Source organism: Chiloscyllium plagiosum, unplaced genomic scaffold (assembly GCF_037043375.1).
Source record: "Chiloscyllium plagiosum isolate Xiang-an unplaced genomic scaffold, Cpla_swu_hap1 HiC_scaffold_38, whole genome shotgun sequence".
Lineage (NCBI taxonomy): Eukaryota > Metazoa > Chordata > Chondrichthyes > Orectolobiformes > Hemiscylliidae > Chiloscyllium > Chiloscyllium plagiosum.
The window spans coordinates 24,342,429-24,355,103 of NW_028270176.1; the positions used below are offsets into that span (position 1 = coordinate 24,342,429).

Consider the following 12,675-nt stretch of genomic DNA (forward strand, 5'->3'; position numbering starts at 1 on the left):
TGGTGACCCTTACTTCACACGTTCTGCAGGAGGAACATTCAACATCTCTAACCTCCATTCCCACTATTCTACATTCCCAACGAGACGACTGCAAACCTAAAAAAACAGAGACCAGTCACCTTACCAATTGGAGCACAGAACCTTGTTTTTTGGTTAGAGGAGGAGGACGGATTGGAGCCACTACCTAAGTGGTGTTTTGGGTAAAGCAACCACCCAAATATAAGCCTCACTTACCCAACAGACCCATGTGCACTCCTCCTCAGTATACGCTCTGCCTTTATGTGAGGTAAGCTTTTATATCGTTTAAAATTTACCTTCCTGTCAGGCCTCTGGCCCTCGCTGTCGCTCCTCCCACTCCAACCGCCACCAAAAAAAGTGAAGAACGCTGAACTCCTGAAGCCAGCTTTTATATCTTTTTAACATTTACCTTCCTGTCGGGCCTCTAGTCCTTGCTGTTGCTCCTCTCACTCCGACTGCCTTCAAAATAAAATGCGGAGGTCTAATTGGGGTTTTTAAGATTATAAAGGGAATGGGAATCACTGAGGTGTACAGTATAGAAACTGTCCTTTTTGCCCATCTCATCCAAACCAACTAGGTTTCCTCAACTGATCTAATCCAATTTGCATGTTTTTGTTCCATATCTCTCTGAACCTTTCTGATCCATGCACTTATCAAAATGTCTTTTAAATGTTGAAATTGTACCTGCACCTACCACTTCCTTTGGTAGTTCATTCTGTCTGCACTACTTTCTTTGTGAAAAAGTTGACCATCGGGTCCTTTTCAAATCTTTCCTGTCTCATGTTAAACCTATGCCCTCTAGTTCTGAATTCACCTCACTCTGATTTTATAAACACCTGCAACGTCACTCCTCAGCATCCTGTGTTCCAGGGAAAACAGTCCCAGCTTATCCAGCCTCTCCTTACAAGTCTAAACCTCCAGTCTTGTTAACATCCTTGTAAATGTTTCTTGCTCCCTTTGCAGTTTGATAACATCCTTTCTGCGGTACTCCAAATGTGGCCTTGCCAATGTCTTGTACATCCCAACTCTTGTGCTCAGTGCTCTAACTGATGAACGCAAGCATGCCAAACACCTTCTTCACTACCCTGTCTACCTGAGATGCTACTTTCAAGGAAAGTACCTGCACCTCTAGATTTCTCTATTTTGCAACACTCCCCCCGGTCCTATCACTAACTGTGTATATCCTGCCCTGGTTTGTCTCACCAAATTGCAACATCTCATATTTATCAAAATTAAGCTCCATCTGCCATTCATTGGCCCAAGGCCCAGTTGATCAAGTCCCCATTGGAACCTGAGGTAACCTTCTTCACCATCCACTATACCATCAATTTTGATGTCATCCACAAAGCCAATTATGCCTCCGACATTCTCATACAAATCATTATATAACTGACAAACAACAGTGGATTCAGCACTGACCCCTGTGGCACAATGCAGGTCATAGGCCTCCAGGCCAAAAAACAACCCTTAACTACCATCCTTCTGTCAAACCAATTTGGTATTGAATTGGCTAGTTCTCATTGCATCTCATGTGATAGGATAAAGGGGAGCAGATTTAAAACAGAGATGAGGAGAAGTTATTTCTCTGAAAGTGTCATGAATCTTTGGAATTCACTACCACAGATGGATTCCAGGACCTAGAGTAAAATTAAAGAGAACATAGAGAGATTTAGAATGAGCAATGCGTTGAAGAGTTAGCGGAGTGGGGAGCAGGCAAGAAAGTAGAGTTGAGGCCAAGGTGATTATGAGCCATAATCATATCGAATGTAGACAGGCAGGAGGCTAGAAGAACACAGCAAGCCAGGAAGCATCAGGAGATGGAGAACTTGACATTTCGGGTGCAACCCTTCTTCAGGACATCATATAAAATGGTGGAGCAGGCTCGAGGGCCTGATGGGCCTACTCCTGCTCCTAGTTCTGATGTAAAATCATGACCTTAGCTTTCCTCTCCTACCTTTTCACTGTATCCTTGACTCCATTTTTGATCACAAATTAATCTAACTCAGTCTTGAATATTTTCAGCAACACAGCCTCGAAGAAAAGTTCAGAGGATTAACTGGAGCCAGGGAAAGAAATTATGACATAGGTTCTTCTCTTGCCTTCATGTCCCATCTACTCCTCCATATCAACACCACTTTTAATCCTTGGAAGCCTTCACTGTGCACCATCTGGCTGCAGTCCATGCTAATTTGGTACCCTCTGTAACATGAGTTTTTATTTTCCACAAGAGATTTTCATGTGCTGCCTGACCAAATATCTTAGAGTCATAGTGTCATAGAGATGTACAGCATGGATACAGACCCTTCGATCCAACCCGTCCATGCCGACCAGACATCACAACCCAATCTAGTCCCACCTGCCAGCGCCCGGCCCATGTCCCTCCAAACCCTTCCTATTCATATACCCATCCAAATGCCTCTTTAATGTTGCATTTGTACCAGCCTCCACCACATCCTCTGGCAGCTCATTCCATACACGTACCACCCTCTGTGTGAAAACGTTTCCACTTAGGTCTCTTTTATATCTTTCCCCTTTCACCCTAAACCTATGCCCTCTAGGTCTGGACTCCCCGACCCCAGGGAAAAGACTTTGTCTATTTATCCTATCCATGCCCCTCCTAATTTTGTAAACCTCGATAAGGTCACCCCTCAGCCTCTGATGCTCCAGGGAAAACAGCTACAGCCTGTTCAGTCCCTCCCTGCAGCTCAGATTCTCCAACCCTGGCAACATCTTGTAAATCTTTTCTGAACACTTTCAAGTTTCACAACATCTTTCCGATAGGAAGGAGACCAGAACTGCACATAATATTCCAACAGTGGCCTAACCAATGTCCTGTACAGCTGCAACATCACCTCCCAACTCCTGTACTCAATACTCTGACCAATAAAGGAAAGCATACCAAACACCTTATTCACTATCCTATCTATCTGCGACTCCACTTTCAAGGAGCTATGAACCTGCACTCCAACGTCTCTTTGTTCAGCAACATTCCCCAGGACCTTACCATTAAATGTATAAGTCCTGCTAAGATTTGCTTTCCCAAAATGCAGCACCTCACATTTATCTGAATTAAACTCCATCTGCCACTTCTCTGCCCATTGGCCCATCTGGTCAAGATCCTGTTGTAATCTGAGGTAACCCTCTTCGCTGTCCACTACACCTCCAATTTGGGTGTCACCTGCAAACTTACTAACTGTACCTCTTATGCTCGCATCCAAATCATTTATGTAAATGACAAAAACTAGAGGACCCAGCACCGATCCTTGTGGCACTCCACTGGTCACAGGCCTCCAGTCTGAAAAACAACCCTCCACCACCACCCTCTATCTTCGACCTTTGAGCTAGTTCTGTATCTAAATAGCTAGTTCTCCCTGTATTCCATGAGATCTAACCTCGCTAATCAGTCTCCCATGGGGAACCTTGTTGAACGCCTTACTGAAGTCCATATAGATCACATCTACTGCTTTGCCCTCATCAATCTTCTTTGTTACTTCTTCAAAAAACTCAATCAAGTTTGTGAGACATGATTTCCCATGCACATAGCCATGTTGACTATCCCAAATCAGTCCTTGCCTTTCCAAATACATGTACATCCTGTCCCTCAGGATTCCGTCCAACAACTTGCCCACCACCGAGGTCAGGCTCACTGGTCTATAGTTCCCTGGCTTGTCTTTACCGCCCTTCTTAAACAGTGACACCACGTTTGCCAACCTCCAGTCTTCCAGCACCTCACCTGTGACTATAGATGATACAAATATCTCAGCAAGAGGCCCAGCAATCACTTCTCTAGCTTCCCACAGAGTTCTCGGATACACCTGATCAGGTCCTGGGGATTATTCACCTTTAACCGTTTCAAGACATCCAGCACTTCCTCCTCTGTAATCTGGACAATTTGCAAGATGTCACCATTTATTTCCCTACATTCTATATCTTCCATATCCTTTTCCACAGTAAATACTGATGCAAAATATTCATTTAGTATCTCCCCCATTTTCTGTGGCTCCACACAAAGGCCGCCTTACTGATCCTTGAGGGACCCTATTCTCTCCCTAGTTACACTTTTGTCCTGAATATATTGGTAAAACCCCTTTGGATTCTCCTTAATTCTATTTGCCAAAGCTATCTCATGTCCTCGCTTTGCCCTCCTGATTTCCCTCTTAAGTATACTTATACTTCTTTTATACTCTTCTAAGGATTCACTCGATCTATCCTGTCTACACCTGACATATGCTTCCTTCTTTTTCTTAACCAAACCCTCAATTTCTTTAGTCATCCAGCATTCCCTATACCTACCAGCCTTTCCTTTCACCCTGACAGGAATATATTTTCTCTGGATTCTTGTTATCTCACTTCTGAAGGCTTCCCATTTCCCAGCCGTCCCTTTACCTGCGAACATCTGCCTCCAATCAGCTTTCAAACGTTCTTGCCTAATACCGTCAAAATTGGCCTTTCTCCAATTTAGAACTTCAACTTTTAGATCTGGTCTATCCTTTTCCATCACTATTTTAAAACGAATAGAATTATGGTCGCTGGCCCCAAAGTGCTCCCCCACTGACACCTCAGTCACCTGCCCTGCCTTATTTCCCAAGAGTAGGTCAAGTTTTGCACCTTCTCTAGTAGATACATCCACATACTGAATCAGAAAATTGTCTTGTACACACTTAAGAAATTCCTCTCCATCTAAACCTTTAACACTATGGGAGTCCCAGTCGATGTTTAGAAAGTTAAAATCCCCTACCATAACCACCCTATTATTCTTACAGATAGCTGAGATCTCCTTACAAGTTTGATTCTCAATTTCCCTCTGACTATTGGGGGGGTCTATAATCCAATCCCAATAAGGTGATCATCCCTTTCTTATTTCTCAGTTCCACCCAAATAACTTTCCTGGATGTATTTCCGGGAATATCCTCCTTTAGCACAGCTGTAATGCTATCCCTTTTCAAAAATGTCATTCCCCCTCCTCTTTCGCTTCCCTTTCTATCCTTCCTGTAGTATTTGTATCCTGGAACATTCAGCTGCCAGTCCTGCCCATCTTGAGCCATGTTTCTGTAATTGCTATGATATCCCAGTCCCATGTTCCTAACCATGCCCTGAGATCATCTGCCTTCCCTGTTAGGTCCCTTGCATTGAAATAAATAGTTTAATTTCTTAATCCTACCTTGTCCCTGCCTGCCCTGACTGTTTGACTCACTTCTGTTCTCAGCTGTACCCGTCTCAGATCAATCTCTTTCCTCACTATCTCCCTGGGTCCCACCCCCTCCCCACCTTACTAGTTTAAATCCTCCCAAGCAGTTCTAGCAAATTTCCCTGCCAGTATATCAGTCCCCTTCCAATTTAGGTGCAATCCGCCCTTCTTGTACAGGTCACTTCTACCCCAAAAGAGATTCCAATGATCCAAAAATGTGAATCCTTCTCCCATACACCAGCTCCTCAGCCATGCATTCATCTGCTCTCTCCTCCTATTCCTGCCCTCACTAGCTCATAGCTCTGGGAGTAATCCAGATATTACTACCCTTGAGGACCTCCTTTTTAAAATTCTACCTAACTCTCTGTAGTCTCCCTTCAGAGTCTCAACCTTTTCCCTTCCAATGCCTTTTGTTCCAATGTGGACAGTGACCTCCTGCTGGCCCCTCTCCCCCGTGAGAACATTCTGCACCCTCTCTGAGACATCCTTGATCCTGGCACCAGGGAAACAACACACCATTCTGCTTTTTCTCTGTTGGCCACAGAAACGTCTGTCTGTACCTCTGACTACAGAATCCCGTAATACAATTGATCTCTTGGAAGCCGGCGTACCCCTCATTGCCTTCTTGAAATCAAAGTACAGTACAGTTACTGCAATACATTGGTTAAACATGATTTCCCTTTCCCAAAACCATGACTCTACTTGATTACCTTGATGGCAGAAATATAATCTTTCTAACCATCATTTTGAATGCATTCCATATGACAGACGTCAGTCGAACTGGCCTACAGTATTCTGTTTTCTACCTCCCTCTCTTCTTGAATAGAAGAGTTAGTTTTGCTATTTTCCACCATGGGGTTGGTGCTGGTGTAGTGGTGATGCTGCTTATCTAGTGTGCAATGGCCCAGGCTGGTATGTTGCAGAACATGGGTTCAAATTCCACCATGGCAAATGGTGAAATCTGAATTCAGTACAAAATCTAAGAATAAAACATAGTCAAATGGTTAAAAATCACATAACACCAGGTTATGCACCTGATGAAGGAGCGGTGCTCCGAAAGCTAGTGTGCTTTCAATTAAACCTGTTGGACTATAACATGGCGTTGTGTGATTTTTAACTTTGTACACCCTAGTCCAATACCAGCATCTCCAAATCATAGTCTAATTGATTAGTTTCCCACAAGTCCACACCAACCCTCCGAGGAGCAACCCACCCAGACCCATTCCCCTGCACCTAACGCTATGGATAATGTAGCCTGGCCAATTCACCTAACCTGCACATCTTTGGACTGTGGGAGAAAACCAGATCACCTGGAGGAAACCCATGCAGACATGGAGAGAATGTGCAAACTCCACGCAGACAGTTGCCCAACGCAGGAATTGAGCCCGGATCCCTGGTGCTGTGAGGCAGCATTGCTAACCACTGAGCCATCATGCCACCCGTAATGGTGACTGTCAGTTGTCAGGAAAAGCCAATGTGGTTTACTAATGGAAGAAAATGTGCTGTTCTTAACTAGTCTGGCCTACACATGACATCAAAACCACAACAATCTGATTGACTCCTAATTGCACTCAATGCTGGCCTCGCACATCCCGTGAACAAATAAAAAGAAATATGATGAAACATTTCTGTAATTTGTTTGTCTATTACAAGTTCCCTTGAGATTGTAGCTTTCCTAAATTCCTTCTTCCTTTCATCTCCTGATTTATAGTTACTATTTGAAATTTTTTAATCTTCTGTGTTGAAGACAGAAATAAAATGTTAATTTCATCTGCTATTTCCTTATTAACTTCCATTAACTCCCATTATCACTCTTCAGACTTACTCTTTTCCTCTGTAACTACCTGTAGAAACTCTTGCTATACATTATTTTACATTTCTAGCCAGCTTCCTCCTCTTCCTAATTAACCTTTTAGTCATTCCCTGCTATTCCCTACATTCTCATCAATCATTCTGATCTGCCATTCATCTTTGCACGGTTGTTCATTTTTTCCTTGATATAGCAATGAGTGTTCCCCTTAGATTATTTTTACAGTCAGAAAATATTCTGGAATATCTCCTTAAATGCTTACCACTGTGTCTCTATTGATATATTCTCTATTCTATTACACCTGTTCACTTCACTGTCACACCCACATAGTTGTCCTTACTAAAATACTAGGTTTAAAATACTACTCTTAGACCCAGTCTTCTCCTTTTAAAACTGGATGTAAAATCCTATGACATTGTAGTTGCTGCTACTTAGGGATGTCTTAACTCCAAGATCATTCATTAATCCTGTCACATTATACAATACCAAGTGTCTTATAACCTGCACTCTAGTTGGCTCCAGACCTCGTTGCTGTAAGAAATTCCTCACCCTGGATATGATTGACAATCTGATTTCCCTAGTTTGGACATAAATTAAAATCAAACATGATGATTTATCAGAATCACCCACTGTTTCTTCTTTGAATTAGAATCCCTACAGTGTGGAAACAGGCCATTTGGCCCAGCAAGTTCACATAAACCCTCTGAAGAGCATCCCACCCAAACCTTCCCTCATCGTGAGGGCAGAAGCAGGGATGTTCGCCGAAGAGCGCACGATGTTCAGCACCATTCGCGATTCCTCAGATCCTTAAGCAGACCATGTCCAAATGCAACATGATCAGGATAATGTCCAGGTTTGGGCTGACGATTGGCAAGTAACATTCTTTCCACATTAATGTCAAGCTATGACCATCACCAATAAGAGATAATTTAACCACCACCCTTGACAATCAATGGTTTGGCCATCACTGAATCCCCCACTATCAGCATTCTTAGTGGATACCATTGACCACAAACTCAAATGGACTAACTAATGAACACCATGCCTACAAGAGCAGGTCAGCGGCAAGGAATACGGCGGTGAGTAACTCACCTGTAATATCAACAAGGCACAAGTCAGCAGTGTAATAGGATCCAAACCACTTGCCTGGATGGGCACAGCTTTAATAACACTCAGCTCCTGACACCATCCAGAGCAAAGCTTGATTGGCATCACATCCACAGCATCCACTCCCTCCACCACTAGCAGTAGCAGCAGTGTGTAAAATCTACAAGATGCACTGCAGAAATTCTCCAATAATCCTTAGATAGCACCTTCCAAATTCACGACTATTTCAATCCAAATGGACAAGGCAACAGATACATAGGAACACCATCACCTGCAAGTTCTCCCCCAAGCCACTCAACATCTTGACCTGGAAATATATCGCCGTTCCTTCACTGTCGCTGAGTCAAAATCCTGGAATTCCCTTCCGAAGGGTACTATGGGTCAGCCCACATTAGGTGGACTGCAGCTGTTCAAGAAGGCAACTCATCATCACCTTTCAAGGGCAACTAGGGACGGGCAATAAATCCTGGCCAAACACTTATGTCCCACAAAAGAATAAAGAAAAATCCTCATTGTCCAAGGAACCTCCTTGACTCCTCTGTCTGAGAGATCTCTTTTATTGTCTCAGGGATTATATCTGATTCAAGCACTGTGCTGTTGATGCTGATACAGCAATGGAGACTGATGGATCCCCAATGTCAGCACTGACCTGAGTCTTGTAGGCATCATGAAAAACTTGAGCAAAGTTTGATTCCAGCCTCAGCCATCTCTGTGGAGTTGGCACATTCTCCCCGTGTCTGTGTGGAGTTGGCACATTCTCCCCGTGTCTGTGTGGAGTTGGCACATTCTCCCCGTGTCTGTGTGGAGTTGGCACATTCTCCCCGTGTCTGTGTGGAGTTGGCACATTCTCCCCGTGTCTGTGTGGGTTTCCTCCGGGTGCTCCAGGTTCCTCCCACAACCCCAAAGATGTGCAGGTGAGGTGAATTGGCCATGCTAAATCGCCCATAGTTTTCAGGGATGTGTAGGTTAGATGTAGTAGTCTGAGGCAAATATAGAATATTACGATAGGTGAATGGATCAGGGTGAGTTACTCTTTGCAGGGTTGGTGTGGATTTGTTGGGCTGAAGGGCCTGTTTCCACACTTTGGGGATTCTATTCTATGAAAGTGCCTCTAGACTGAGCTCTGCATGTATTGAGATCACAGGCAAATATGGAAATGGAATTTTATACCTGTATCCACGAACTGGTTTGCCTTCATTCCCTATAATCAGTTATCTTAGTGAGGTTTCAAGTTCAGTGAGAATGGACAGCAAGGGTGATGCTGAACAGCATGTCCATTTTAGTAACTGCTGTGTTGACTTCATGGGGAATACAACAACATTAGCAAAAGGTACAAATTTTAAACTACATTGAACAGGGTTTACAAGAATGAGAGAGATCGCATAGTAACCTACAAAATTCTCAGAGGACTGGCTAGGATGTTCCCAATGACAGGGTCACAGCCTAAGGATACCAGGTAGGCCATTTAGCATTGAGATGAGGTAAATGTTTTTCACCCAGAGAGTGGTGAACCTGTAGAATTCTCTGCCACAGTTAGAAGTAGTTCTTAGGACTAAAGGGCTAAAAGGTTCTGGGGGAGAGAGAGCCAGACCAGGAGGCTGTGTTGGATGATCAGCCATGATCATATTGACGAATGGAGTAGACTTAAAGGGCCAAATGACCTACTTCTGCTTCTATATTCTACGTTATTAAAAGATGTGGTCTTTATAACTGGCGTATTGTTGAATTAGTTCCCAATCAGAAGAAAGTGAGGTCTGCAGGTGCTGGAGAGTCAAGAGTCAAGAAGTGTAGGACTGAAAAAAAGCACAGCAAGTCAGGCAGCATACAATCAGAGCTCAGTAAGACTGATATTTACATTAAGCATAAATCTATCCAAACTGACAATGACATTACCTTGGAGAAGCGACAGCAGGAAATAAGATTTCTCGATCATTGTTCGCTCCCAGGTATTTCGTCAGCTCCTCCCTCGCAAGCTCTGAAAGAAAAAGTAGCTGATGTACTACAAAAGTACCTCTTGTGCAACAGCTCTCAAGAAATCAGAACTACTTTTAGACATTGTCCTCATAGACCACGTTGATTCTCTGTGGGTTCAAGGCTTTAAGAAAAAAAGCATGTGCCAAAGTTCCTGTCTCTGTATTTCTCTGATTCCTTTGATCAAGAAAGATGCTCTGTTCCAAGATAGACTTGAGCTCACCGTCTCCACCAGAACCCAATCATTAATTGAAATCTTCCGAAGGCATCATTGGAATCTGTCTTCACAAAGTTACAATGTCAGCAAAGGATAATGTTGATCACAGAAGCAAGTTCCAGTCATTGTGTAACTGACTCAGGACCTGTCCAATTGCTCGCCAGGGGAGTAACCACTGTCACAACCTGTGTATCATGACTGGCCTCTTTATGTGCTGCTTCTGTTAATTTCATTAGAAGGAGTTGGTGTTTCACTGTGAGTCAATTCAGGAAGTTGCGTTGATTTGAGAAAGCAGCATTACAAGCTGCCTCTGCGAGAAAAATGTTAACCCTTTGAGCTTACTTATTTATTCATTTTGTGAGATGTGGGCATCCCTGGTTGGCCAGTATTTATTGCTGGTCCCTAGTTGCCCTTGAGAAGGTGGTTCTGAGCTGCCTTCTGAAGTCACTGTAGGGCTTCTGCTGTGGGTTGACCCACAATGCCCTTCGGAAGGGAATTCCAGCAATAGTGAAGGAATGCTAATATGTTTCCAAGTCAGGATCGTGAGTGACTTGGAGGGGAACCTGAAGGTGATGGTGTTCTCATATATCTGCTGCTCTTATCCTTCTAAATGTAAGTAGTCAAGGATTTGGAAGGAGTTGTCTAAGGATCTTTGGTGAATTTCTGCAGTGCATCTTGTAGATAATACACACTGCTGCTACTGAATGTTAGTGTTGGGAGCAGTGGATGTTTATGGATATGGTGCCAATCAAGTGGGCTGCTTTGTCCTGGATGGTGTTAAGCTTCTCAAATGTTGCTAGAGCTGCACTCATCCAGGCAAGTGGGGAGTATTCCATCACATTTCTGAATTGTGCCTTGTAGATGGTGGACAGGCTTTGAGGTATCAGGAGGTGACTTACTCGCCACAGTATTCCTGGTCTGTGACCGGCTTTTGTAGCCATTGAGTTTATGTGGTGAGTCCAGTTCAGTTTCTGATTAATGATAACTCCTAGCATGTTGATTGTGGAGAACTCAGTGATGGGAACACTGTTGAATGACAAGGGATAGTGGTTAAATTGTCTTTTACTGGTGATGGTCATAGCCTGGCTTTTACTTGCAGTTGAAACTTTATTGCTGGAACAGCACAGCAGGTCAGGCAGCATCCAGGGAACAGGAGATTCGACGTTTCGGGCACAGGCCCTTCTTCAGGAATGAGCAGAGAGTGTTCAGCAGGAGAAGATAAAAGGTAGGGAGGAGGGACTTGGAGGAGGGGCGTTGGAAATGTGATAGGTGGAAAGAGGTCAAGGTGAGGGTGATAGGTCGGAGTAGGATGGAGGCGGAGAGGTCAAGAAGAAGACTGCAGGTCAGGAAGGCGGTGCCGGGCTGGAGGGATTCGGCTGAGACAAGGTGGGGGGAGGGGGGATGAAGAAACTGGTGAAGTCCAAGTTCATCCCCTGTGGTTGGAGGGTTCCCAGTCGGAAGATAAGACGTTCCTCCTCCGACTGTCGCGTTGTTGTGGTTTGGCGGTGGATGAGTCCAATGACCTGCATATCCTCGGTGGAGTGGGAGGGGGAGTTGAAATGCTGTGCTACAGGGTGGTTGGGTTGGTTCGTCCGGGTGGCCCAGAGGTGCTCTCTGAATCGCTCCGCAAGTAGGCGGCCTGTCTCCCCAATATAGAGGAGGCCACACCGGCTGCAGCGGATGCAGTAGATGATGTGGGTGGAGGTGCAGGTGAATCTGTGGCGGATATGGAAGTTTCCTTTGGGGCCTTGGAGAGAAGTGAGGGGGGAGGTGTGGGCGCAAGTGTTGCACCTCCTGCGGTTGCAAGGGAAGGTGCCGGGAGTGGAGGTTGGGTCGGTGGGGGGTGTGGATCTGACAAGGGAGTCGCGGAGGGAGTGGTCTCTATGGAAAGCTGATAGGGGAGGGGAGGGAAATATATCCTTGGTGCTGGGGTCTGTTTGGAGGTGGCGGAAGTGACGGCGGATGATGCGCTGTACATGGAGATTGGTGGGGTGGTAGGTGAGGACCAGTGGGGTTCTGTCCTGGTGGCGGTTGGAGGGGCGGGGCTCAAGGGCGGAGGAGCGGGAAGTGGAGGAGATGCGGTGGAGGGCACCGTCGACCACATCGGGAGGGAAATTGCGGTCCTTGAAGAAGGAGGCCATCTGTGTTGTACGTATTTTGAACTGGTCCTCCTGGGAGCAGATGCGGCGGAGACGAAGGAATTGGGAGAATGGGATGGCATTTTTACAGGGGGCAGGATGGGAGGAGGTGTAGTCCAGGTAGCTGTGGGAGTCGGTTGGTTTGTAGTAGATGTCCGTGTTGATTCGGTCGCCTGAGATAGAAACAGAAAGGTCTAGGAAGGGGAGGGAGGAGTCCGAGACTGTC

General features: G+C 45.0%; 1 protein-coding gene across 2 annotated transcripts in view; it reads right to left on the reverse strand.

Moving 5' to 3' along the window:
* The window catches only part of LOC122544184 (sialic acid-binding Ig-like lectin 13), a 30,802-nt gene extending 20,338 nt beyond the window's left edge, over positions 1-10,464 (reverse strand). Inside the window, exons 1-2 of one of the 2 annotated variants that reach the window (XM_043683234.2) lie at positions 10,318-10,464; positions 10,017-10,098 (exon numbers count right to left, since the gene is read on the reverse strand). In XM_043683234.2, coding sequence (XP_043539169.2) covers positions 10,017-10,056 — 40 coding nt within the window. In that variant the 5' untranslated portion in view covers positions 10,057-10,098; positions 10,318-10,464. Of the gene's footprint in view, positions 1-10,016 lie in introns of both variants that reach the window. The other variant, XM_087981050.1, reaches the window with a different exon arrangement.
* Positions 10,465-12,675: the final 2,211 nt, after the last annotated feature.